The sequence below is a fragment of the Chiloscyllium plagiosum genome, unplaced genomic scaffold (assembly GCF_037043375.1).
Source record: "Chiloscyllium plagiosum isolate Xiang-an unplaced genomic scaffold, Cpla_swu_hap1 HiC_scaffold_12, whole genome shotgun sequence".
Classification (NCBI taxonomy): domain Eukaryota; kingdom Metazoa; phylum Chordata; class Chondrichthyes; order Orectolobiformes; family Hemiscylliidae; genus Chiloscyllium; species Chiloscyllium plagiosum.
In genome coordinates, this window is record NW_028270150.1 from 88,164,448 (window position 1) to 88,189,179 (window position 24,732).

Consider the following 24,732-nt stretch of genomic DNA (forward strand, 5'->3'; position numbering starts at 1 on the left):
GTGATTAATTCCTTTCTCCCCCATTAAGATGAGCATAGATCATTTGGGAGTTAATAGTTGGACTTTCTTTCAAAATCATCATCTCAGCTATGAAACAATGACTAACAAGGAGCTATGAGAGACATGCTGGAACTCTATTCTTTGGAATATACAACCAATGTAGAGAGAGGTCATGTGATAAAACTTTTTGGGTAAATGCTAGAATTAGGATCTGGGCAGAGAACACACAACCTGCTGGAGCGAACAACTTTCTCCACAACTGTCCAGTCTTTCTATTACAGAAGAACCTCAATTAGCTGAAGGACTCAGGCAGGCAGTATTTCGTTTGGCTAATCATATTCCAGATAATCGAATGCCGAATAACAGTTTAGGCAAGCATCAGGACCTTGCGATCTTGCCAGATAATCCAATGTTCGGATAGTTGAATGCTGTATAATCGAGGTTCCTTTGTACATGGCTTTGGATTTTCCACATTAGTGATTCCAAGAGAAAAGAAATATACCAAGCTGGATTGAAAATCAGCTGCCTCAGTAAGAATCAAAACATCTGGGCTCAAATCAGTGATTTTGCTTCTCGACCTATCATAATGCCCGTATTTCTCTCAAGTTGTGTTGCATTTTTGCATGCTTAGATAAATTAGGTGTTAATATGCAATGAAAATAGGACATTTTTGTATATTTTCAACATTTTAAAATCTAGTTCACAATAAACATAAGTTGTGCATGTCTAACGCAAGAATACACGTTTGGCTCATTTCATACAAGACTGCAATCAACTACATTTTTTAAAAATTCATTTGTGAGATGTGGACGTCACTAGCTGGCCAGCATTTACTGCCCATCCCTAGCAGTGGGCTACCTTCTTGAACTGCTGTAGTGCCCTTAGGGAGGGAATTTCAGATTTTGACCCAGAGACACTGAAGGAATGGTAATATTTCCAAGTCAGGATAGTGAGTGACTTGGAGGTGAACTTGCAGGAAGTGGTTGTGAGTTTGGAAAACCCATTATCCTTACTGCCACCTGTCACTTAAACAATTTCGCAGCCATTCAATGTAATTCAATTTAATTTCAGTGTTTGCTGCTCACAATGTGGTTTCCTCTACATTGGGGAGATGCAGTCAACCAAGTTAAGTTTTTTAATTCACTCATGAGACGTGGACATCTCTGGCTGGCCAGCATTTATTGCTTGTTCCTAGCTGCCCTTGTGCAGGTGGTGCTGAGCTGCCTTCTTGAATCCCTGGAGTCTATTTTTTGAAGGTTTACCCACAGTGTGCCTAAGGAGGGAATTCCAGCATTTTGACTGAGCAACATTGAAGGGATGGCGACGTATTTCCAAGTCAGGATGGTAAGTGGCTTGGAGAGAAACTTGTAAGTGGTGATGTTTTCACATATCTGTTGCCCTTATCCTTCTAGATGGAAGTAGTCATGGATTTGAACGTTGCTGTATGACTATGCAGGTATATTGATGAGAGCTGTGGAAGGTGCACTTCACACATCAATAAAGTCTCAACTCTTTGACTGAAACTGCTTCATATCAGCATATCCATAACGCAGCCTGCTGCATACGAGAAAGATGTCCTCATCAGGTATGGTACTGTTGACGAAACGGCAGTAAATGTTTCGTCAGTCCTAGTAGCATTCAAAGCTTATTCTCACCCATTCAATCAGTGGTCCCAGAGGACAAGGGAGATCAGCAGTCTTATTGACTTAGTGACTTACATAGTGTGGACAGTTCTTGCAGCTATAGCATTTTGAAGGATGCGCTTATCAGAGACAGTCAGGGTCTTTTGATGACAAACTGAATTTTGCAGTCTGAAGACAACTGTTAGATAGGCAGACAATCCTACATATGCAAGCCAAGCAAAGAGTATGAAACAGGAATATGAACCTGGATAACTCAGTCAGCCCAAACACATTAGTTTGGACTCTGCCCAAATATGTTAGCCCTACTCAACAAGGCAGCTGCCAGTCAGAGGAAAATGCAGGAACTCACTGCTTTGAAATGCAAGCAACACATATGACAAGATTGTTCAACTGTGGGCATTCAACATTTTCACTGTCGTAGAATTCGTTATTTGGAAAAGTTTTGAAATACAATCTCATCTCTGAAAAGCAAGTCAAATAGATGAACTCCTGAATGACAGAGAATCCATCAATTTTCCAAGTTTTCCTCTTGTTAAAATACACATATCCATTGTTAAGTGGAAACCATTAATCCTACACAAGTTGACCACCCAGACCAGGATTTCTGGTCAGTCACCTTAAAAGGTCAAGAGCTTTCAGACAAACTTTGTCTCAACTCATGGCAAAGTGTTATTTTGTCATCTAGCACTTTAGAATAGCTTGAAATGGTTTGCCTTAAAACATCTGGATGCAGGTTAGAGGTTGTTTTAGTTAAAGATTGTTTTATAGCAACAGTTATCTACAATGGTTATGTTATTAATGAACATATTTATGTCTTACAGAAATCAGAACCAGTGTTGAGTTGAAGGCCTGTGTACAAGTAGCTCATCTGCAGCTGGTACAAGACAGTCAATGCCAAGTTAATGGCTACATTCCATTTTGCGAGGAATTGCCCAGTCCCTCCATGAATGTGAGCCTTTGTATGAAGACTGGACAGTGTTTTGCTCCAGCTTTTCCAAACAAGTTTCAGACCAAGAAGACTTCCCCCAAAAAGTATCTAAGCTTTGCCAAGATTTTGATTCAGGTTTATGATATTCCTAATCCTGTCATACTTGAAGATGAGCCTTTTTTCTTTAGAAGTTCCTAGCTCGGAGACACACCTTATGGGGAACCCTGTCAAGGAGACACACCGAGAGGTCATACCACAGTCAGGCCCAATTTCAGCTTTTCAAGAATGTTTGCAGTCCATCAGCTTCCAGTAATTGATGCAGTCCATGAAGATGCCCTCTGATTTTCTCCTAGTCCAGGAGCAGAATTCACCTCCTCCCATAGAGATTCACGCTTATTTGACACGGTGCTCATGAAAACTCACTACATGGAGGCTACCAAAGATGCGATGGAACTATCAATATTCTCAAATGTAAAAGGCAGTCATAATAATCTTCTAACCAGCAGACACACAGCTCAAGCCTGATGAGATCTTGTAGACTGCACACGATCACTTGGAACAATAAACTCTGCATAAGCACAAATGTCCCTCAAAACATCAGCAAGAGAATATGTTCTATTTTTCAATGAGATTCCAAAAGGTTCTCTGAACTCACCTAACCTTTTAGGAATACTTTAGCAATATCAGAATTTGAAGGTAAAGTCCATTTCAATTTACCTTCTTAATCCAGAATGATTTACAGCAACCCCAGACGCAATCCAAACAGCAGATTTTCCATTGCAAGGAACAATGTCAGAAATGATTTTCAACAATAACCCATAGTTCGTGCCCATATCTATGAAACATGAATCAATAGTCTGCATTCTTCCAGATGATTGATTCATTCATCTCTTCATCCTAAACATGACAATACGGTTCAAGAATCTCAAAATATATCATTGCTGTCGAAGACGAGGAATAGCAATATCCATTAGTTCTTGTCCAATGGTGCAGCTTCCCAGTTCCCAGCTTCACTACCCAGTTATACTTCAGTTTCAGATGACATTTTCACAAAAAAGATAAGATTGATCAAAGTTCAGTCAAGTGGAATGGTATCTTCTCAATGAGCACCCAACAACCTTAATACTGACTCTTCCCTCCAGAGCTAACAAATCTTTTCAATACCATACAGTGTTACTAATTTTGTTCTTTCCATTTTAGCTGATGAAAACATGATTCAAGGTCAACCTCCAATCTTCAATTCCACTTTATTCAAGATCAGGGAGAATTGAGAAGCTATTCCAATTGGTTGAATCAGAGAGCTGACTAGTGAGATTTTTTTGGTGGGAGAGGGATAGAGGGAGTACTTATTGCTTTTGATAATAGCATTAAGAAATTACTGTCAAATGATAATGTTAACTAACAATGTACGGGGTGTGGAGGTGGGGTTCTAGGGACAGAAGTTACTAAATATGCAAATCAGCATCTGAGGAACACAGTTTACAACTGTGACTTCAGCAGACCCATGACAGACACATACCCTACTAGAAGATTAGAACTAGAGCAGGTTAAGGCAGAGATGCCTGCAGCAATATTATGTGTATACTTTAATCAATGTTGTTGAAGAAATATCTGGCCTGAACCAATGAACCCATATTAAAACAGTCAGAAGCCATGTGGTCCCAAACTGAGCAATGGGCAGGCTTTTGCAGAGTTTATGCTGCTTGACAACACTGTCAATATCACCCTGCATTACTTTGGTGATGATCAAAATTAGACAAAAATCGGATGGCTATTGATAGAGATGGATTTGTTCTGCATCTTGTGGAAAGGACATACTTGGGCAATTTTCTATATTGTCAAGCAGATACAAGTGTTGTGATTGCACTGAAACCAACTTAGTTAACTTAGCTGTAAATACTTCAGCCTCATCTTTTGTGTCATTATTATTCGGTTCCACATATATCCTTTGCCAAACTCCACCATTCACTCGTTTATTGTTCATCATCAATCCTGAATGGATGGGAAAGGACTGCAGAGCTTTGATCTGACTAGTTGGTTGAGAAATCACTCTGCTCTATCATTTGCTGTTTCCACTGTTTGGCATGCAAGCAGTCCTGTGTTGGAGCTGCACCAGGTTGATCTCATTTTTGTATGTGTATGGTACAGCTCCTGATATATTGTTCTGTACTCCTTGTTATTGTGAGCTTAGAAGCTTAATAATAACAACATTTTTTCTTTAGAAGTTACCTTTTAAATTTTTCAAAGAGTGCAGTGAAAACAAGGCACTTCTTCTCCAGTTTCAATACCAGTGAATTTACTTTAGTGCTAACAGTGTCCAAGTTCACATCCATTTTCTTCAGCAACTGCAAAAACTCAGTCACACTTCAGGAAGGAAAGAGAGAGAGAGAGAGAGAAAAAAAAAATTGTCAAAGAACATTTTTATCAACACCGGCTACATTATGTTATCACTTATTTGAAGTAGACTTCTATTAAATAGTGCTTTTTCAAACCAAAATATTTCAAAAGTATTCAGTAATTCAAATGAAACGACTTTGCAAAAACTATAGTAAACTAATACATTTGACATAATACACATTTAACTTATCAGCAATAAAAAAGACTCCATAAACATACAAAAGAAACAGGAGGATTAGACCATACAGCCCATCAAACCAAGACTACTATTCTAGATCACAGTTGATCACACACTGCACACAAAATCAAATTACTTCAGTGTCTTCATGACTGTTGACTAGCCTATTTCAATGGGTCTACTCTTAAAATTATTTAAACAATTATTTATAAAGAGAACAAAAGCAAAATACCATGGATGCTGGAAATTTGAAACAAAGAAAATACTAGACAAACTCAGTAGGTCTGGTAGCATCCGTGGAAAATGAAATTGTCTTAATATTTTGAATCCAGCACGACCCTAGTCATACCAGACTCCAAACGCTAACTTAGTTTCCCTTTCTACCATACGTTACCATATCTGCTCAATTTCTCCAACTTTGCCTGTGCTTGTTACTGAATAAGCTTTACCTGAATCAAATTCACTTAAAAATGTTTAAATTAATGCTTACATTTGAATGTCAGAATTTTTTCTTTAAATGCTCATTCATTTCGCAGGGTACTTTCTCTACCTGCAGGGAGCAGGTTTCAGATTTAAATGAGTAGGACTATAGGTGCTCTCAGGGTAGATTAAAATTTCACATTCCTGATCATACATGGATGGTGGTAGATACAATAGGTAGATACTGCTACATGATTTGCATTTATCAGACGTGTGTGCAAAATGTCTTAGTATTGTATTTATTAATTCCCTTTCTTGAATTAACACAGTACTATTCTGCTTTTCTTCCCTTCATTATAAACTCATTCCTTCCTAAAACACGAGTTTCCTCTGTTTTTTTTGTCCACTGCATTTCCCAAACAAGATTTATTGACATCCAACCTGAATCCTATACACTTGAGCATGCCACTAGGAATATACGCTTACTGATATTTCTTCCCTTAGTGATGTAACTGGCTTTTAATTCAATATGGGGCAGCACAGTGGCTCACTGCTGTCTCACAGCACCAGGGACCTGGGTTCAATTGCATCCTTGGGCGCCTGTCTATGCGGAGTTTGCACATTCTCCCCGTGTTTGCGTGGGTTTTCTCCGGGTGCTCCGGTTTCCTCCCACAGTCTAAAGATGTGCAGGTTAGGTGAATTGGCCATGCTAAATTGCCCATAGTGTTAGGTGCATTAGCCAGAGGGAAATGGGTCTGGGTGGGTTACTCTTCATAGGGTTGGTGTGGACTTGTTGGGCCAAAGAGCCTGTTTCCACACTGTAGGGAATCTAATTATTCTAAAAAAAAATCTAAAATTGACAATTGAGGACAGCGCAAGTACAGATCCAATTTTTAATCATATGTTAGGAACTTAATAGAGCATTAATTCACTTTTGATTTTTACTTTCAAAAATTGAGCTCATCAACTGCACATCTGTTTGCCTATTTGGTCTATTACATTGTCTTTCCCTAAGTTTCCACAACTCATTACAAGGCCTTCTATTGCCAGTTAATACAAACTCGCAGCCTAAACATAGAAGTTCAAAAACTTCAACTGATAACTATACAGACCTAATTACTGCACCTAAACTGATATGAGGTGGACGTGCTGGTGTTGGACTGAGGTGGACAAAGTCAGAAATCACAACACCAGGTTATAGTCCAACAGGTTTATTTGAAATCACAAGCTTTCGGATCACTGCTTCTTCATCAGGTAAAGTCCTGATGAAGAAGCAGCTCTCCAAAAACTTGTGATTTCAAATAAACCTGTTGGACTATAAGGTGGTGTCATGTGACTTCTGACCGAAAACTGATACTCTAACAGTGTCCTGAACACAGTACACACAAAATGTAGTTACACTGCATAAAATACTGCAGGATGAATTCAATGCTGCAATGCCAGATATCAAAACATACCCAAAAAGGTTAAGCAATTCTTCCAAAAAGTTCAATTTCATGGCAATGATTTGTTTAAACTAGAAGACTCCTGAATTTCAAAAATAAAAATTATTTTAGTGAATGAATGACAGCTTCAATGGAAAATAATAAAAATGTGAATTCATAAACCTACTTCAGATCTAATGTTTTCTGCAAATCTGTCAGAGTGAAGGAAACTGCATTCAAGTCTACAGCTGCAATGAAGATGCAGATACCCAAATACTTTCGTGTGGCAGCCTAGAAGAGAGCATCCAACTTAACTTATTGAAAATATTAACAAAAATAAAAATAAACATGAACATGAACATAAATGAGAACAGAGCACCTCAATGAATAAATAAAAATCAAATAACAAGTGCCATTTGGTTTGAAATTGATTACAGCATAACAAACAAAAAACATAGAAATACAACAAGTTAATGTTTCGGATTGATGGCCGTTAAAAAGGTGGAAACATACAGGAGGCATAGAAAAGGGTAGATACAGAACTAAAGGAAAGATTTGGGATAGTGGAATATAGAAAACAACAACATATTAAATAACAAGAAAACAAATTGGTTGAATGAAGTCTAAGGAAATGGAAATGGAAGAAGCAAAGAAACAAATTGTGTGTCCAGAGTGCTTTGCAAACTGCCCCCAATGCAAATGATACAGGAAAAAATGCAAGATTAAGTCCAAATTTTCCAAAGAAAACAATCAGAATGGAGATAAAGACTGCAGACTGAAATTGCTGAACGATGTGTTGAGCCTGAAAATGCCTCAAAAGACTAGGTGTAGTTCCTCAGAAGCTCGAGACTAAATGCAGATATTTTACAAAAGCCAATCAATCTGCATTTGGTCTCTCGTGTACATCATGATGATTTGGATGTACCAGTGTTAGATGGGGGTGTACAAAGATAAGAATCACAACACCAGGTCATAGTCCAACAGGTTTGTTTGGAAGCATCAGCGTTCGGGGCACCGCTCATTCATCAGGTGGTTGTAGGGTCCAGGGGCGGATAGCCAGGTCCGGAACCCATGGGGGCGGCCCCGACCGGGACACACACACACACAGTTTGTGGGGTGAACTTGTACTTGCATTATTTTGCTCAATAACTGCTTAAATCCATGTAAGATTCTGTAAAGCCCTTTTTTAGATTAGAATCAGTCTGAACATTTGGGCACAGACAGCCTCACACAGGGCAGCTCATACCTTCAAAGCATTACCTGGGCCAACATGGCACCCATTGTTAAAGTTCACTTGAGAATGTAACTTGAAGAAAATTCTGGAATTAACATATGAAAGAACCAAAACAAACATGTCCATTCTAAAAGATGAGACCTAACAAACAATCCAGACCTTTTTTCAAATATGTAATTTCAGTTACATCACACTGTAAACTTTTGCTATAAATTTTCTGTCCTATGATCTTATTCTCCACAACCACCTGATAAATGAGCGGTGCTCCGAAAGCTAATGCTTCCAAATAGACCTGCTGGACTATAACCTAGTGTGGTGAGATTTTTAAACTTCATGTAGAACATAATATCGAGAGGACCGAATATAGGGACTGAAACCGAAAGCAGCATACAAACTGCAGTTTCACCCCGGTGGAGTATTTGGCCATTAGATGGTGATGTGAAGGACACAAAACAGGTGTACGGACTGCATCTTTTACCCTTGCATGGAAGGGGAATGGGTATTGATGCTGATTGAGGGGTGGATAAGAGTGTCAGGGAGGAAATGATCTCATGGAAAGATGGAAAGTTTGAAGGGACAGGCGTGTTTAGCATTGGAACCACAGCAGCAGTGTCAGAAACAATGAAGGATGAATCATTCAGAGTGAAAAGTGAGTGCGAAAAGAAACTTATCCTGGTTCTAGAAGGAAGGCATGAAAACAGAAGGGAGTGTGGGAAATGGGTGATGCATGTAGGTTGTCCAGAAATGAGACACATCAAAAACACTGGTGTGGAAGTTTGTATCACTAGGTCAGTTGTATTAGAGAAGGTGGAAGAACACAGCGATCTAAAAGAATGCAGGATGCATTTAGAGGAAGATGCAAGAATCATTGGGTTTATAATGAATATATGCTGTTAGTCTATTTGCAGAAATGAGGCAGGGAACTCAAGGAAAGGGAGAGTCAGTGATGGAACTGACAGAAGGTCAATGCATTGCAAAAGGGGGGTGACAGGGGGTGCCTGAGGAAGTCTAGAAGAAAATATTTGATCCACATCTGACAAAAAAGGCAGGCATGACAAGTACCCGTATGGATATCCACAACAACCTATTTTAATTCAAGGAAAGCGACAGAGCCAACACAGTCAGCAAGTTCAGAGAAAATACTTAAAGGAGTGAAGGCAGCAGATAAGTTGACAATGCCAAAATCATTCTCGCAAGCCTTGATAAAAAGATCAAGAGAATGCAAGCAGCAAGAGGGTACCAGATGGAAGAAGAATGCTGCAGACAAGTGGAAGGCCCACATTGGGCAGGGTAGGCAGAGGATAAAGGACATCTGGCCAAAGGAATGAGCACAGAGCCAAAAGGTGACAGTAGATCTTAAAGTGTCTTGCTCAGCAAGGCGTTCATTGAGGTACTGGGATAAGGGATAAAGCAAATCTATGGTTAAACCATTTTGGATTCAGGTGAGTCAGAGACAGTGTGAATATATCAGACTACAAGTACTTGCACTATCGTGCTTTCGAAATAGAGGACTTGAAACGTCTCTCACCAAAAATGTGAAAGTAGGGAGATTCTTTTAAAGATTAAGTGTTATTTTACTTGTTTGTACTGTTCAGCAAATGAATGGCGGAGACTCACAAGGCAGCAAGTCAGATATTGACAGGAATGAAAAGAAGCGATGATTAGTTGATGCCAAGTTTCAGTTTATAAGAAGTTAAAGATAACAAGTTAAAGAAAAGACAAAAATCCCTCCGAAGTCAGTCGATAGTTATAATATTCTACAAAACAGTACACATATGCACACCATACTGCGAGCCTTTGTGCATTCAGGGTTATTTAGCAAATGCAGTCCAACTGCAGAACTGTATGATTAGATGTAATTTTGAGTTTTATAGGTGTGGGTGAGGTCAGTTGGGCTCTGTGGTGCACTTGCATGCTCCGGAAGCTATATGTATTATACACAGGGTCTTGTTCTTTGCAGACAAACATGCCCATATATCTGCACCAATTCAATAAAACTGATAGGTAGCCACTTTCTGGTTAATTTCTCATGACTATGCCTTGACAAGCGTAAATTTGTCTGGTTTAAAATTTAACCAATACTTGACAGTTAACTGTCAATCATCATTCTTAACAACAGAGTTCATTCGAGACTCAGACGAACCACACAGACAACTGTGACTTAAAGCGAAGTTGAACAGAATCAGTACATCCCTACCCAACAAGCTCGCTATGAACAGAAGGTTAGTGAAATGATGTCACCTATCCCACCAGCCTTAGATGCAACTGTACCCACAGTCACTGCCGCAGATGTTAGATTGGGCTCCTTGAGAGTGAACCCATAAAAAGCAAGTATCCTGGATGGAGTCCCTGACAGTGCGTTCAGATCCTATGTGGACCAGCTGGCAGGAGTATTCACAGACATCTTTAATTTCTCCTTACTAAGATTTGAAGTCCCGAACCGGTTTCAAGAAAACTATCATACAGCTGCCAAAGAAAAATCATGCAGTGTATCTCAGTGACTCCTGTCCAGTGGCTCTAACCTCCATAATTATGAAGTGCTTTGAGAGATTAGCGATAGCTCCAGCCTACCAAACTGCCTAGATCCTTTGCAATTCGCCTACCAATCCAAAAGGTCCACAGCAGACACCATTACCCTGGCCTAGACTCATCCTTCGAACCTCTGGTTAACAAGGATACTTTCGACTACAGTTCTGCCTCCAACACCATAATTCCAAACAAACTCATCTCTAAACACCAAGACCTAGGTATCAGCTCTCCCCTGTGTAACCAGATTCTTGATTTCCTGACCCATAGACCGCAATCAGTAAGAATAGGTGACTATTCTCCACCATAATCCTCAACACTGGTGCCCCACAAGGCTGTGCATTCAGGCCCACACTATATTCCTTACGCACTCAACTGCTAGAGGAAACTTGACAGGGTTCAGACAAGATGTAAAAGGATATTGCCAGCTTTGGAGGGTTTGGGCTAAAAGGGAGAAGCTGAATCAGCTGGAGCTATTTTCGCCAGAGGGTACAGGTCTAAGGTGAGAGGGGAAAGATTTAAAAGGGACCCAAGAGGCAACTTTTTCCACACAAAGGGTGGTGAGTGAATGGAACGAACAGCCAGAGGCAGTGGTGGAAGTGAGGACAATTACAACATTGAAAAGGCATCTGGATGGGTATATGAATAGGAAGAGTTTACAGGGATATGGGCCAAATGCTGGCAAACGGGACTAGCTAATTTAAGATATTTGGTCAGCATGAACAAGTTGCACCAAAGAGTCTGTTTACGTACTGTACATCTCCATACTTCTTTGATTGTGTGGCCAAATTCCACCCCAATTCCATTTGCAAGTTTGCTGAAGACACCACCACTGTAGGTCAGATCTGAAACAATGACAAGACAGAATACAGGAAAGAGTTTGAGCAACATGGTGTAAAGACAACAATCTCTCCACCATCAGCAAATCAAAAGGAGCTCATCATTGGATTCAGGAAGTGTGGTGAATGGCATGTCTTTGTCTACATCAATGCTGAGGTAGAGATGATCAGGGGGCTCAAGTTCCTTGGAGTTATGATCACTAACAACCTGTCCTGGTCCACCCACATTGACACTATGGTCAAGAAAGCACAGCAACATGCTTCCTCAGGAGGTTAAGGAAATTCAGCATGACTAAAGGACTCTTACCAATTTTTATAGATGCACCACAAGAAAGCATCCTATCAGATGCATCATAGCATAGTATTGCAACTGCTCTTCCCAAGACCGCAAGAAGCTACAGAGATTCGTGAATGCAACCTAGTCCATCATGCAAACTAGGAGAAAGCAAGGACTGCAGATGCTGGAGATCAGAGCTGAAAAGTGTGTTGCTGGAAAAGCGCAGCAGGTCAGGCAGCATCCAAGGAGGAGAATCGACTTTTCGGGCATGAGCCTTCCTGAAGAAGGGCTCATGCCCGAAACGTCGATTCTCCTGCTCCTTGGATGCTGCCTGACCTGCTGCGCTTTTCCAGCAACACTTTTCAGCATCATGCAAACTCGCCTTCCATCCAATGACTCCATCTGTATTTCAGGCTCTCTCGGGAATGCAACTAACATAATCAAAGACTGTTCCCACCCCAGTTACGCACTCCTCCATTCTCTTTCATTGAGCAGAAGATATAAAAGTTTGGATACATACAAAAAGATTTAAGAACACTTGCTTCCCTGCATTTGTCAGACTTTAACAAGCCTCTCAAATGTTAATTCTGATTGGTCTCTCTCTGCGGCTATAAAACTGTATTCTACACTGTTGCGTTACCCTGGTGCACTTTGTATATTACTATCTGTCTGTATGTCACACAAAACAACATTTTTCACTGTATCTCTGTCCATGTGACAACAATAAATCAATGAATTTTTTAACCAATCAGCACTCTCTTCTCATGCAGTATAAATGCTGTTTTCTCCCCCCCCTCCAACTCTATTTTGATTTAATCCCTGCCCTCCCCTTCACTGTTTGATCACACAGCATTGCCCTTTTGTGAAGGGCACTGCATGTCACTGGCCACTCAGGTGTTTTCCTATCTTCCTGGTGGTGGAAATTGAATAAAGATTCATGCACCTTGTGTCTCTCACCTGCGCACACACACCATGGGTGCTGGGGAAAAATAAGCACTACCGCAGTTAGGCGGTAGTGTGGGGGTTTAAAAGGAGAAAAAAAAAGGAATAAAAAGAGAAAAAATATAAATGCTGTTTTCTCTTTACATGAATATTTCTTGCAAATTGTCCTGACGAGCACAAGGTAAAAAGCTTTGACCAAATGTGCCTTTTTATTCCAGCAATACTTGGTCAGCTGTTTATTGAAGTTTATCAATTCTTCACATCTACTACAAATTTGGTCATAAAATTGTTACAGCAAAGGAGGTTGTCGTTCGGTTCTTCATATTCATGCTGGCCCTTTGCAAGAGCAATTCATCCAGTGCAAGTCCCCTGCATTTCCCTTTAGCCTCGCACATTTTTTCTTTCCCGAAAATGATTCAATTCCTTTTTGAAGGCCTCAAGTCGTCTTTCCTCCACCATAGGCAGTGTACTCCATATCCTAACCACTTGCTGTGTCAAAAAGGTTTTCCCCATACCATTGTTGCTTCTTTTGCCATTTACTTTAAATCTGTTAAGAACCAGAGGACACAGAGAAAGTTTCTCTCCATCTTCGCAATCCAAACATCATATGATTTTGAGCACCTCTAACAAGTTTCCTCTCACTTTAATTTTCTCCAACAGCAGTTCCAGCTTCACAAATCAACTAATCACCCTGACTGCAGTGCAGATCCGTCTCGAAAATCTTTATTACACCCTTTGCAATGCCTGCACATCTTTCCTCAAGTGTGGGACCTAGAACAGGACCCAAGATAGCAATTGTGCCTGAACCAGTCTTTATATCTGAACCAGGTTTTAACCTATAACCTTCTTGCTATTGACTGTTACCCCTTGTTTAAGTAGGAGAAAGTGAGGGCTGCAGATCAGAGCTGAAAATGTGTTGCTGGAAAAGCGCAGCAGGTCAGGCAGCATCCAAGGAACAGGAGAATCGACGTTTCGGACATAAGCCTGAAGAAGGGCTTATGCCCGAAACGTCGATTCTCCTGTTCCTTGGATGCTGCCTGACCTGCTGCGCTTTTCCAGCAACACATTTTCAGCCCTTGTTTAAGTAGCCCAGAACTCTGTATACTTTCACAACTGCTCACTCAGTCTGTCCTGCCACCTTCAATGAATTACATACACACATTCTCTCTGCTCTTGCACCACCTCTAGAAATGTACCTTTTTTTGTTGTCTCTCTGCAGCCTTCCTACCAAGATGAAATCTACTGGAGAAAAGCTGCGAAGTGTTTAAACTATTATTTGTTCACCCATTCCACCAACTTTTCTGTCCTCCTCAAAGTTCACAATACTTGCATATTTCATGTCATCTGCAGATTGAGTCTTGTGCAACAAGATCCAAGTCAAGATCACGAATGTATTTCAGTAAGAGTAGGTGCTCTGATCTTAATCTTGAAGTAATTCCACTACCAACCTTCCTCCACCTTGAAGATCAACACAGCACATTTCATATCCACTGTCTCTTCAATTCTGTGAGCTCTTATTGTGCAAAGAAATCTGCTAGCTAGCACTTTTGACAAATACCAGTTGAAGGTTCATGTAACCACAACAAGTTCAGTATCTTCATAATGTCTCTTCATTAGCCCATCAAAAACTCCAGCATTTGGACCAGGAAGATTTAACTTTGGCAAATATGTATTGGCTTCCTTAATTACTCAACTGACTATTAATATTGTGTCAAATTAACAAGCTTAAATCTCCCACTACAGACATTAAGATGCAAAGTTAAACAGTTAGGGATTAGCTTCAGTTTTTCGAATAAAGATATAACAGTTGAAAATTTAAAAGAATTGTTTCAAAATTTTCAACAGAAATTAAAAGTCAGAAAGGAAGATCCATTTGTGACTTACTTGGAAAGTTATGGACAGCATTAGATTAATAGGAGGTTTATAACATTGCAAAGAATACTTTGTAGTCTGAGCACTGCCTGAGTCTTAATCAAAGGGCTTTCAAAAGTTTTGATGGAAAACAATGGAATGTAAACAAACTAGACAGGAAAGTAAAAACAGATTCAAATTTTTAAAAAGTATATGAAAAGGAAGAAACTTGCTAAATTTAAGTGCTGACCTTTTAGGGGTAAAGGCAGGAGGAATTTTGTTCAGGAATAAGAAAATGGCAGACACATTTAACAAATATTGTGTGTCTGTCTTCACAGAAGAAGATACAGAGTCACATTTGAGAAGTGGAAGGCAACTTTTAATTTATTCTTTCATGGCATGTGAGGGTCACTGGCATGGCCCACATTTGCTGCCTATCCCCAATGTCTAAGAACTGAATGGCTTGCTTGGCCATTTCAGTGGGCAGTTAAGACAGTCAATCACACTGCTGTAAACCTGGAGTCATATGTATGCCAGACCAACTAAGTTCAGCAGATTTCCTTCCCTAAGGATATGTGTGAATCAAATGAGTTTTTACAACCATCAACAATGGTTTGATAGTCACTATTACTGTGGTCTAGCTTTCAACTCCAGATTAATTGAATTTTAAATTCTACCAGTTGTTAATTGCAGTGCATTAGCCTGGGCCTCTGTGATAAGCCCAGTGACATTACAACTATGTCACTGCCTTCCCCTAACCTAGGGGCTTATAGATATGAGTAAATGAAGGTAATTAATATCAGCAAAGAAAACCTAACAGAGAAACTTAAGTGACTAAAATCTGACAAATCACCAGGACCTGATGCTCCACACATAGGATTCTAAAAAGAGATGTGTGCAGAGATAATAGATTTCTTGGCTATTTTCACAGAGCTGTGGTCACAGAGTGATCCAGCACAGAAACAGATCCTTTAGTCCAACCAGTCCATGCTGATCATAATCTCAAACTAAACCAGCCCCACCTGCCTGCTCCTAGCCATATCCCTCCAATTCCTTCCTAATCTTGTACTTATCCAAATTTCACTTAAAATATTGTAACTGTGCACACATCCACTACCTTCTCAGGAAGTTTATTTCACATGCAAACCACCCTGTGTAAAAGGTTTGTTCATGTCTTTTTTAAAATCTCTCTCCTCTCACCTTAAAAATGTGCCTGCCAATCTTGAAATCCCCCATCCTAGGGAAAAGACACCTACCATTAACCCTATCTATACCCTTGATTATTTTTATAAACTCCTATCTGATTGCCTCTCAACCTCCTATGCTCCAGTCAAAAATGTCCCAGCTTATCCAGCCTGTGTATAATTCAAACCATTCATAACTGGCAACATCCTGGTAAATCTCTTCTGAACCCTCTCCAGCTTGATAATACGCTTCCAGTGAGGCTTTGTGGGTGGAGCTAAGATATAAGTAGTGGACAGTGACATTATTGGGGTTGTACTATAGGCCCCCAACTAGTCAATGGGAATGAGAGGAACAAATATGCAGGGAGACTGGGGAGGCTTGCAGGAGCAATAGGGTAATAGTAGGGGACTTTATGATTGCGAAGGCAGTCCCAGTCATTAAGGTTTAGATGGGGTGGAATTTGTTGTTAAGTGCATTTAGGAAAGTTTCCTCAAGTTGAATACAGAGGGTGCTACTCAGGAAGGGGCAAAATTCAACCTACTCTTGGAAAAAAAGGACGGGACAGGTGATGGAGGTGACAGTGGAGAGTACTTTGGGACCAGTGACCATAGTTATATTTACTCTAAAATAGTTATGGAGAGGGACAAAACTAGTCCACAGGTTCAAGTTCTAAGTTATGTCAAGGCAAATTTTGATGGAATTAGACAGGAGCTTGCAGGGGTTGATTGAAGTAGTTTGCTTGCAGGCAAAAGTGGCCCTGGCAAGTGGGAGGCCTTTAAAGGTGAGACAGCTAGAGTTCAAGGTATATATGTTCCTATGAGAGTGAAAGGTAAGGTTGGGCAGGCATAGGGAAACTTGGATGACAAGAGATATTGAGGCTTTGACCAAAAAAAAAGGTGTGGCTCAGGTACAGGTAGCTGGGATCAAGGGAATCCCTTGAGGTATATAGGGGATGTAGGAGTTTGCTGAAGAAGGAAACCAGGAGGGCGAAAACGGAGCACAAGATAGCATTGGATTCACCCTAATTTTCTCAGCCAAAGAGGTTCTTTAAGTATATTAAAGGAAAAGACAAAGAAGGACCAAAGAGGACATGTAGGTGTATAACCACAGGAGATGGGCGTGTCCTCAATAAATATTCTCCTCTGTTTATACTGTGGAAAAGAAAACTTGGGAATTTTGGGGAAGTTACTGGTCATATCTTGGGGACAGTCCATATCACAGTGGAGGTGGTGTTGGATCAATTAGGATGTATGAAGGTGGATAAACCACTTGACCAGAACACTGCAAGAGGCTAGAGAAGAAATTGTAGAGCACTGGCTGATATTTTTGCATCATTAGCCACGGTGGGGTCCCAGAAGACTGAAATGTAGTGAATGTTGTGCCTTCATTCAAGAAGGAATGCGAAGAAAAACCTGGGAACTGTAGACCACTAAGCCAAACATCTGTGGTAGGTAAGTTACTTGAGAAGACTCTGACATATAAGATATACATGTATTTGGAAAGACAGAGTTTGATTAGGAATAGTCAGCATGGCTTTGTGAGTGGGAGATTGGACCTCACAAATTTGTTAGAGTTCTTTGATAAAGTGACCAGGAGGGTTGACAAGGGCATGGCAGCAGACATAGTCGAGATGGATTTCATTAAGGCCTTGATAAGGTTCCACACAGTAGGCTGCTCAGCAAAATTAGGTTGCGTGGAATCCAGGAGGAGCTGGCCAATTGGATACAAAATTGGCTTGATGGTAAAAAGCAGAGGGTAATATTAGAAGGATGCTGTCGGACTGGAGGTCTGTGACTAGTAAAGTGCCTCAGGGGTCAGTGCTGGGCCCATTACTGCTTGTTATGTATATCAACGATTTGGATGAGAATGTACAAGACGTGCTTATTAAGTTTGCAGGTGTCATTAAAATAGGTAGTACCCTGGACAACGAGGAAGATTGTCGGAAATTGCAGCAGGACCTCGATCAGCTGGGGAAGAGGGTCAAGAAATGGCAAATGAAGTTTAATATAGATAAGTGTGAGATCTTGTACTTTGGAAGTTAAATCAACACAGGAGTTTGATTGAGAGTGGTAGGGCCTTGAGCATACTGGATCAGAGGAACCTTGGAGTTCGAGTGCACAGTTCTCTGAAAATGGAGCCACATTGAGACGGGCAGTGAAGGAGACCTTTGGCACACTGGCCTTGATCAGTCAGGGCACGGAGTATTAACGTTGGGAAGTTATGTTGCAGTTGTACAGGCCTTTGGTGAGGCTCACTTGGAGTATTCTGTTCAGTTTTGGTCACCTTGCTATCGGAAGGATGCTATTAAAGTGGAAATGGTGCAGACGAAATTTACAAGGATGTTGCCAGGTCCCAACAGTCAGAGTTATAGTGAGAGGTTGGACAAACTAGGACTTTTTTCTTCAGAGCGTAGGAAACTAAGGTGGGGATCTTGTAGAAGTGTATAAGATCATGAGAGGCATGGATAGGGTGAACGCACTCAGTCTTTTTCCCAGGGTTGGGGATTCGAAGACTAGAGGGCATCAGTTTAAGGTTAGAGGGGAAAGAATAAATGGGAACGTAAGGGGCAATTTATTTTTTTAAAGAGTGGTACGCATATGGAATGCACTGCCAGCAGAAATGGTTGAGGCGGGTACATTAGCAACATTTAAAAAGCATTTGGACAACAAATACATGGATAGGAAAGGATTAGAAGGATATGGGCCAAGTGCAGAGAAATGGGGTTAGTGTGGATGGACATTTTGGTCAGCGTAGACCAGTTTGGGCCAAATGGGCAGTCTCCATCCTGTAGGACACCGACGCTATAACTGGATGACCAGACTAGGTAGAATATTTCATAAGAGGCCTCACCAATGTCCTAAATAACCTCAACATGACTTCCCAACTCTAATACTAAAAAAAAGGAACAGTGAAGGCAAACATGCCAAACATCTATATATGAAGCAAACTTCAGAGAATTATGCATCTGAACCCAAAGGTCCCTCTGTTCTACAATACTGCCCAAGTGTTGCTACCAATAATTGAAAATGCACTACGGTTGCTTGGTGTACCAAAATGCAATATTTTCCATTTATTCAGATTGAACTCCATCTGCCATTTTTCAGCCCATTGACCCATTTAAATCAAGATCCCTTTGTAATCTTAGAAAACTTTCTTCACTGTCTACAATTTTGGTGTCATCTGCATACTTACTAACCATGCCTTCTATATTCTCTTCCAAATCATTTGTATAAATGACAAACAAAAGAGTACCCAGGACTGATCCTTATGGTCTTTGAAGAATTTAAAGAAAATATACATTTCAATGTCTCAGCAATGTCTATTCATGATCATACTGAAGTCATGATCAGCAATAATGCATTTATGAAGACAAAGTCTCACCTTTGTGTGGACATCCATCATATAGCATGAGCACCACAATAAGGAGTACAGACAAAAACTAGATCTGATACTCAGAAGTGCACATCTATGAGACACAGTTCATCAGCAGAAGCAAACGTTATATACAACTTCAGTATAGGATTTCCTAGCCGGAGATATCCCTTAATCTTTCAAACTACCATAAAGCACACTAATAAGAGCTAATGTTTAGAAAGGGCAGTCAGTACCATTTCATTTGTGGCCCCGTCTATGAAAAGTTGGCAACCAGGAATGCTGGTAGTGGAACTGACAACAGGAACAGTAAGAAGGGCAGCCAGCAAACAAGTGACAGCAGCAAGCAGGACAATGCATGTACTTTGGTCTCAATGCCAAATGCTACTTAGTCCTGAAAGGCATAAAATATTCACTTGACTTGCCACAGAGTTATCAGCCATTAACAGGCTAATGTGCTTTAAACTTAAGTTAATGAGTCTCAACATATCAACACGTGTTTCCATGCCTTATCATTGAAAATGTGCTAGGGAATTGTGCAAACAAGAAAATGGATGCTAAGGAGTGATGACAGCATTAGGATAAGTGATCAAAAGATGGATTAGTAATACAGCTTTCAAGAAGAATTTAAAATGCTTGAGAAAGTAGTGAAACAAAAGGGGTTAAAGAATCTGAATACAGGTGGCATCTTTCATTTCAGAAAGTTAGAAAAACACTTTATAGACAATTAACTATTTTGAACAGTAATGTAGGAAAGCAGTGAAGTAACCAGGGAAGTAAGAATTGGATAGTGGGCCAAGTCAACTGCCATTATTGTAAAACAGAGGGATGGGGATTATAAGAATTTTAATCTTTTTTCAAGTGTTTTAATATAGAATGAAGACAGAGCTGCTCATGTAGCTTACCAAAGTTAAGCCACTTGATCTGTGTGCTGGCAAATCATTTCATTTCACCATAATAACGTTTCAGGAAAAATAGCTATTGTCCTGGATACAAAGTTTTTATTATTGTGTATTCTACGGTCCAAGACTAATAAAAATAAAATAGGAGAAAGGGAGGACTGCAGATGGAGATCAGAGCTTAAAAATGTGTTGCTGAAAAAGCGCAGCAGGTCAGGCAGCATCAAAGGAACAGGAGAATCGATGTTTCGAGGGCTTATGCCCGAAACGTCGATTCTCCTGTTCCTTTGATGCTGCCTGACCTGCTGCGCTTTTTCAGCAACACATTTTTAAGCTAATAAAGAATAAAAAAGATAATCTGAAGAATTAGACAATGTGAGCTTTCTTCTCAAAAAAAAAAAGGCAGCAGAGTAATTTATATATAAAGCAAACTTAAGTAGGCTCTTCAATTATCTATTAACTTGAAGTATTGAGAACAGGTCTAGATTAACATCACTATTCCCAAGAAGTTCATTGCAAACAAGTTTCTAGAAATATAAGTGCATGTACTGCTTTATATGTAGCCTTAAGACAATGCTTTCAAACAACAAATGTGATCAGTTGCCAGGCATGTTCCGGTCTCTAGCTTTTGGAAGCAGTCATTAAAATGGATTAGAATCAATCATCTTAATGCACAGGAAACTAGCATTGGAGGACAGAAGGCCATGTGGTGAAATGAAAACTGGAAGTAAAGTGGAAAAAGACCATCAAATTAAAAAAATTAATTTACAGTTAATAAGAAATGGAACTTCCCATTCAGTAGATGATTAGTTTCCACCATTACCAAAGTAATCCCCGTACATATTTTTACTACAACGATGTAGAAACCAGATGTTGGTTTTTTAATCAATCTGTAAAGGTAGAATCCAAAGTTAACAACACATTAAGATACTTACCAATACAATACTATCATTTAAAAGCACTGATACTGACTCCCAAATCTTCCAAGCCCTCTCCTTCACATTTTCGCCTACTTTAAGGCTTTGGCACAGTAAGACAAAGTTTGCTTCTTTGTGGTCATGTCTAAAAAAATAAGAATAAGAGACTGTGAAAAACAAATATCAAATCACATTACAAAGAGGAGTCTTCAATTTCTGTGGCACTCAGCCATCAGTAACAATTAACTTTATGAATTTAAAGTTCAGGTGTCATTCTTCAGCACAAATGGTACATGAATTCTAAAACAATTGATTATTTGTAATTGCAAATTTTATTTTGTATTCAGTGTGGGCATCACTGGTTGTACCAGCATTCACTGTCCCTCTCTAATTGCCCAGAAGAGTCAATGATATTGCTGTGGATCTGGAGTCACATGTAGGCCTGACCAGGGAAGCATGACCACTTCCTTCCCTGAAGGACATTAGTGAACCAGATTGCTTTTTCCAACAATTGAAGTGGTTACAGAGTCACCATCAGATCATTAATTTCATAGTATATTGTGATGTTGAGCAGCCTTTACTGAATAGCTTGGATCATAGACAACTAATTTCACAGTGTAGCAATGCTAGTTATGTATTGCTGTTTCTCTAGTGTCAGTGTGACCTGCATTTGTGTAACCACAGGTTTCAAATTACTCCATTTGGAATGGAAAATTAACTGTCCAGATCCTTGATGTGTGTCAATTGTATAGAGAGAGAGGTCAGGGTGCTGCACTGCTGTTCGCAGTGGACACAACAGGAGAAGATATTGAAAAACTCTTCAGAAAAGCTAGAGTTCAAAATTTCCAACCATCTTTAGCTTAACAGCATACGAGAGAGAAAGAAAGAGAGAGTGTTGGTGAACAGGATTTGTATAGTGAACAGAGTTTTTGACTAACTCAAATTTAGGGAGGGTAGAAAGCAAGAGGTGGGGAGTTTAGCTGAAGTCAAGTAGGCCAAAGTAACAAACTACCCTGGTTCATTGACTATTGACTAGGTAGGAGAAATGGAATCAGTGACGAGAGAAAAGTGTTTGCATCTTGTGGCACAGATCATGGCTCTCACTTCCCAACTTAACCACTAACACTAGGCAATGCAATGTAAGCCAACATTCCCTGGTCATAAAGGATGTTGACTTGCATATGAAAAGTCTTTTCAAGAGGAATGCAATACATAAAATAGCTGAACTTTTTTTTAAAAAGTTAAAAAATACAAATTTTAGAATTACAGCAATTCAGGATTTAAATTTGGTTTGCAAGGGGAGCACAAGAACTTGAAAGACCTAAAGAGTTCAAGGCATCAAACAGACTTGCTGAATAACATTAGAGACTTAATGATCACCTCTATAATTTCCAAATGAATGGTAACTACCAAAGCCACAGTGCTATCATTGCAGATACAATAAATCTAACTACAAAATACAAGTAAAGGAAGTCACTGAATTTGAAATATCTGACATTATGACAACTCTACCTGGCAAACAAATCTAATGATCAAGGACAAATCCAACAATTACAGGATGGGGTATTTCACCCTGCAGTGGTAAAACTTTCAGGAACAACAATCCAGAAGAAAATGAAGTTATTTGAACAAGTGTTAAAAATGGAGATCAAACATTTTTGAAAAGCAAATAGTTTTTACCACATTTATTATTTGGTAATAGGGTTTATAAGGGTAATACAGTCCATGTGGTCCATATGGACTTTCAAGAAGTATGCACCAGCAAAGCCAAAACTTAAGAATAAAAAGTGCAGTGGCAGCATGATTCTAAAGTTGGTTGAGTGTCAGGAAACAGTGCAATGGTTGTGAAGTTGATACAAACAGAAAATGCTGTAAATACTTAGCAGATCAGGCAGCATCTACAGAGAGAGAAAAAGAGTCAACGTTTCAGGTTGATTATCTTTCATCAGTACCTTTCTGGAAGTTCTATACACTGGGACAAAACACTTGCCCTTAAAGCATTTATCATGGGAGAAAGATGAAGCCAGCTGCAGGAATAAAAATGCCACATATTTCTGGCAACAACTTTTGGACAAAGCAGAGAGAAATGATGGATTTTTACAGTAGAGCTGGAAGACTTGCTCTCTCTCTTTCCCATATTTCTCCCAGCCTCTTGGAGAGTAGCTAATTGCAGAAACAGAACTCAAAGATATCTGCAAATTTTGCTGCCACTGAGCATAGAAGCCATCAATTAAACAACCATGGTCTCGGTTTAAAACCTCTCATAATACCTTTTAAACAGCATATTATTTTCTTGTCTGTACTTAGCACTTTCCCCTTTTTTAAAATGTAAAACCTGAACACGTATGATATTGTTTTATTGCTTTGTCAGATTTAGCAAGTAGCAAAATTGCTCTTTCCTTCACTCACGCAAACCTTGGAATTAGCTCCTTAATGCTGAACCACCTTTCAATGTTGTAATGTAAGTATGATGGAGTAGCATGTAAAAGAAATCAAGGTGTGAAAAAGAGGGGAGCCAGTTCAGCCTCTCTCACCGAGTCAACATCTATCACATTGCTGTTTGAGGGAGCAGCCTGCGTGCAATTAATTGGCTGTCACAAACCCTACACTGTCACAGTGACTACCTTCTCTCAAAAGAAATTCATCAGTGTTCCGATGTCGTGAAAGGCAACATATAAATCGAAATCCTTTAAGGTAAGCCGAGAGTCAAAAAGCTGTTGCTAACGAATGATATAGTATACTATATTCCGATTACCCCTCATTTGAAGGCTTCTCCTACTGGCTTCTAGGGTCATACTTTTATGTGATGAACGCCTTGTTTTGAAAGGTTACCCTAAAGCAACCAACGGAGGATTATGCCACAACAGTAGAAAGCGGACTTTTGCAGATTCGCTGTCACAGAATTAGTGCTGACAGCAGCGGGGTTCTGGACCAGGTTACTGCAATCGCACTTGAAAGTTCCCGGGCTCTTTGCACAATGAAGGAACCAGGCCGGTTAGCCCTGTGAAGGGCCACGAAACGGAACATCGGCGGAGAGACAGAGAGATGCTAGGGTGGGGAGGAGGAGGACTGTTACGTGTTCTCGAAAACCACTTTGCGGCTAACTATCCCGCACCTTGGCCGCGGTTTATCGGGGTGGAAGCTAAGCCGATGAGAGCAACAGCTGTTGCCCTGCTCCCGTCCGTTACCCCCCTCCCTCCCCAATTCTTACCTGGCCGGAGAGAGGCTCTCCTCAGAGCCACCAGCGGCCGTTCTCTTCAACGGCTTGGGGGGCATGACGCGGTGAACAATGGGATAGGTGGGCGGGGGGGGGGGCAACAACCGTTGAAACTCGAGCTCGAGGTCGCCGCTTTCCAACGTTTAAAAGGACGCAAGATTCCAAGCCAACAACCGCCGCCACAGCCCGGAGACCGCGCCAAACAACACGCCGCTTCCGATTTGTGCGTCACTTCCTTAGCAGCGCCGCCAACCCAGCACAAGTCCTATCCTCTTCCTCCCCCCCCCCCCGGTCCTTTTTAAGGGTGAGTTATTTGCCGAGCCGGCATTACGAGTTACAGCGTTATCCGGCTCCATTATCCTGTCCTTCCAAATGTTGACCACCCTCATCCCCGGGCGATGACATTCCGCCGTCAATTAGAGACGATTTTGAAGGATGACACAGGCTGAGCCGTTCCAAATGGTCCCGCCCCCTGCACTGATT

The 24,732-nt window shown here is 40.4% G+C and overlaps 1 protein-coding gene across 1 annotated transcript in view; it reads right to left on the bottom strand.

Moving 5' to 3' along the window:
• rb1 (retinoblastoma 1) overlaps positions 1-24,386 on the bottom strand; it is a 197,664-nt gene extending 173,278 nt beyond the window's left edge. The window contains exons 1-4 of the mRNA XM_043700386.2: positions 24,244-24,386; positions 21,051-21,177; positions 7,178-7,281; positions 4,801-4,935 (exon numbers count right to left, since the gene is read on the bottom strand). Coding sequence (XP_043556321.2) covers positions 4,801-4,935; positions 7,178-7,281; positions 21,051-21,177; positions 24,244-24,308 — 431 coding nt within the window. The 5' untranslated portion in view covers positions 24,309-24,386. The remainder of the gene's footprint in view (positions 1-4,800; positions 4,936-7,177; positions 7,282-21,050; positions 21,178-24,243) is intronic.
• Positions 24,387-24,732: the final 346 nt, after the last annotated feature.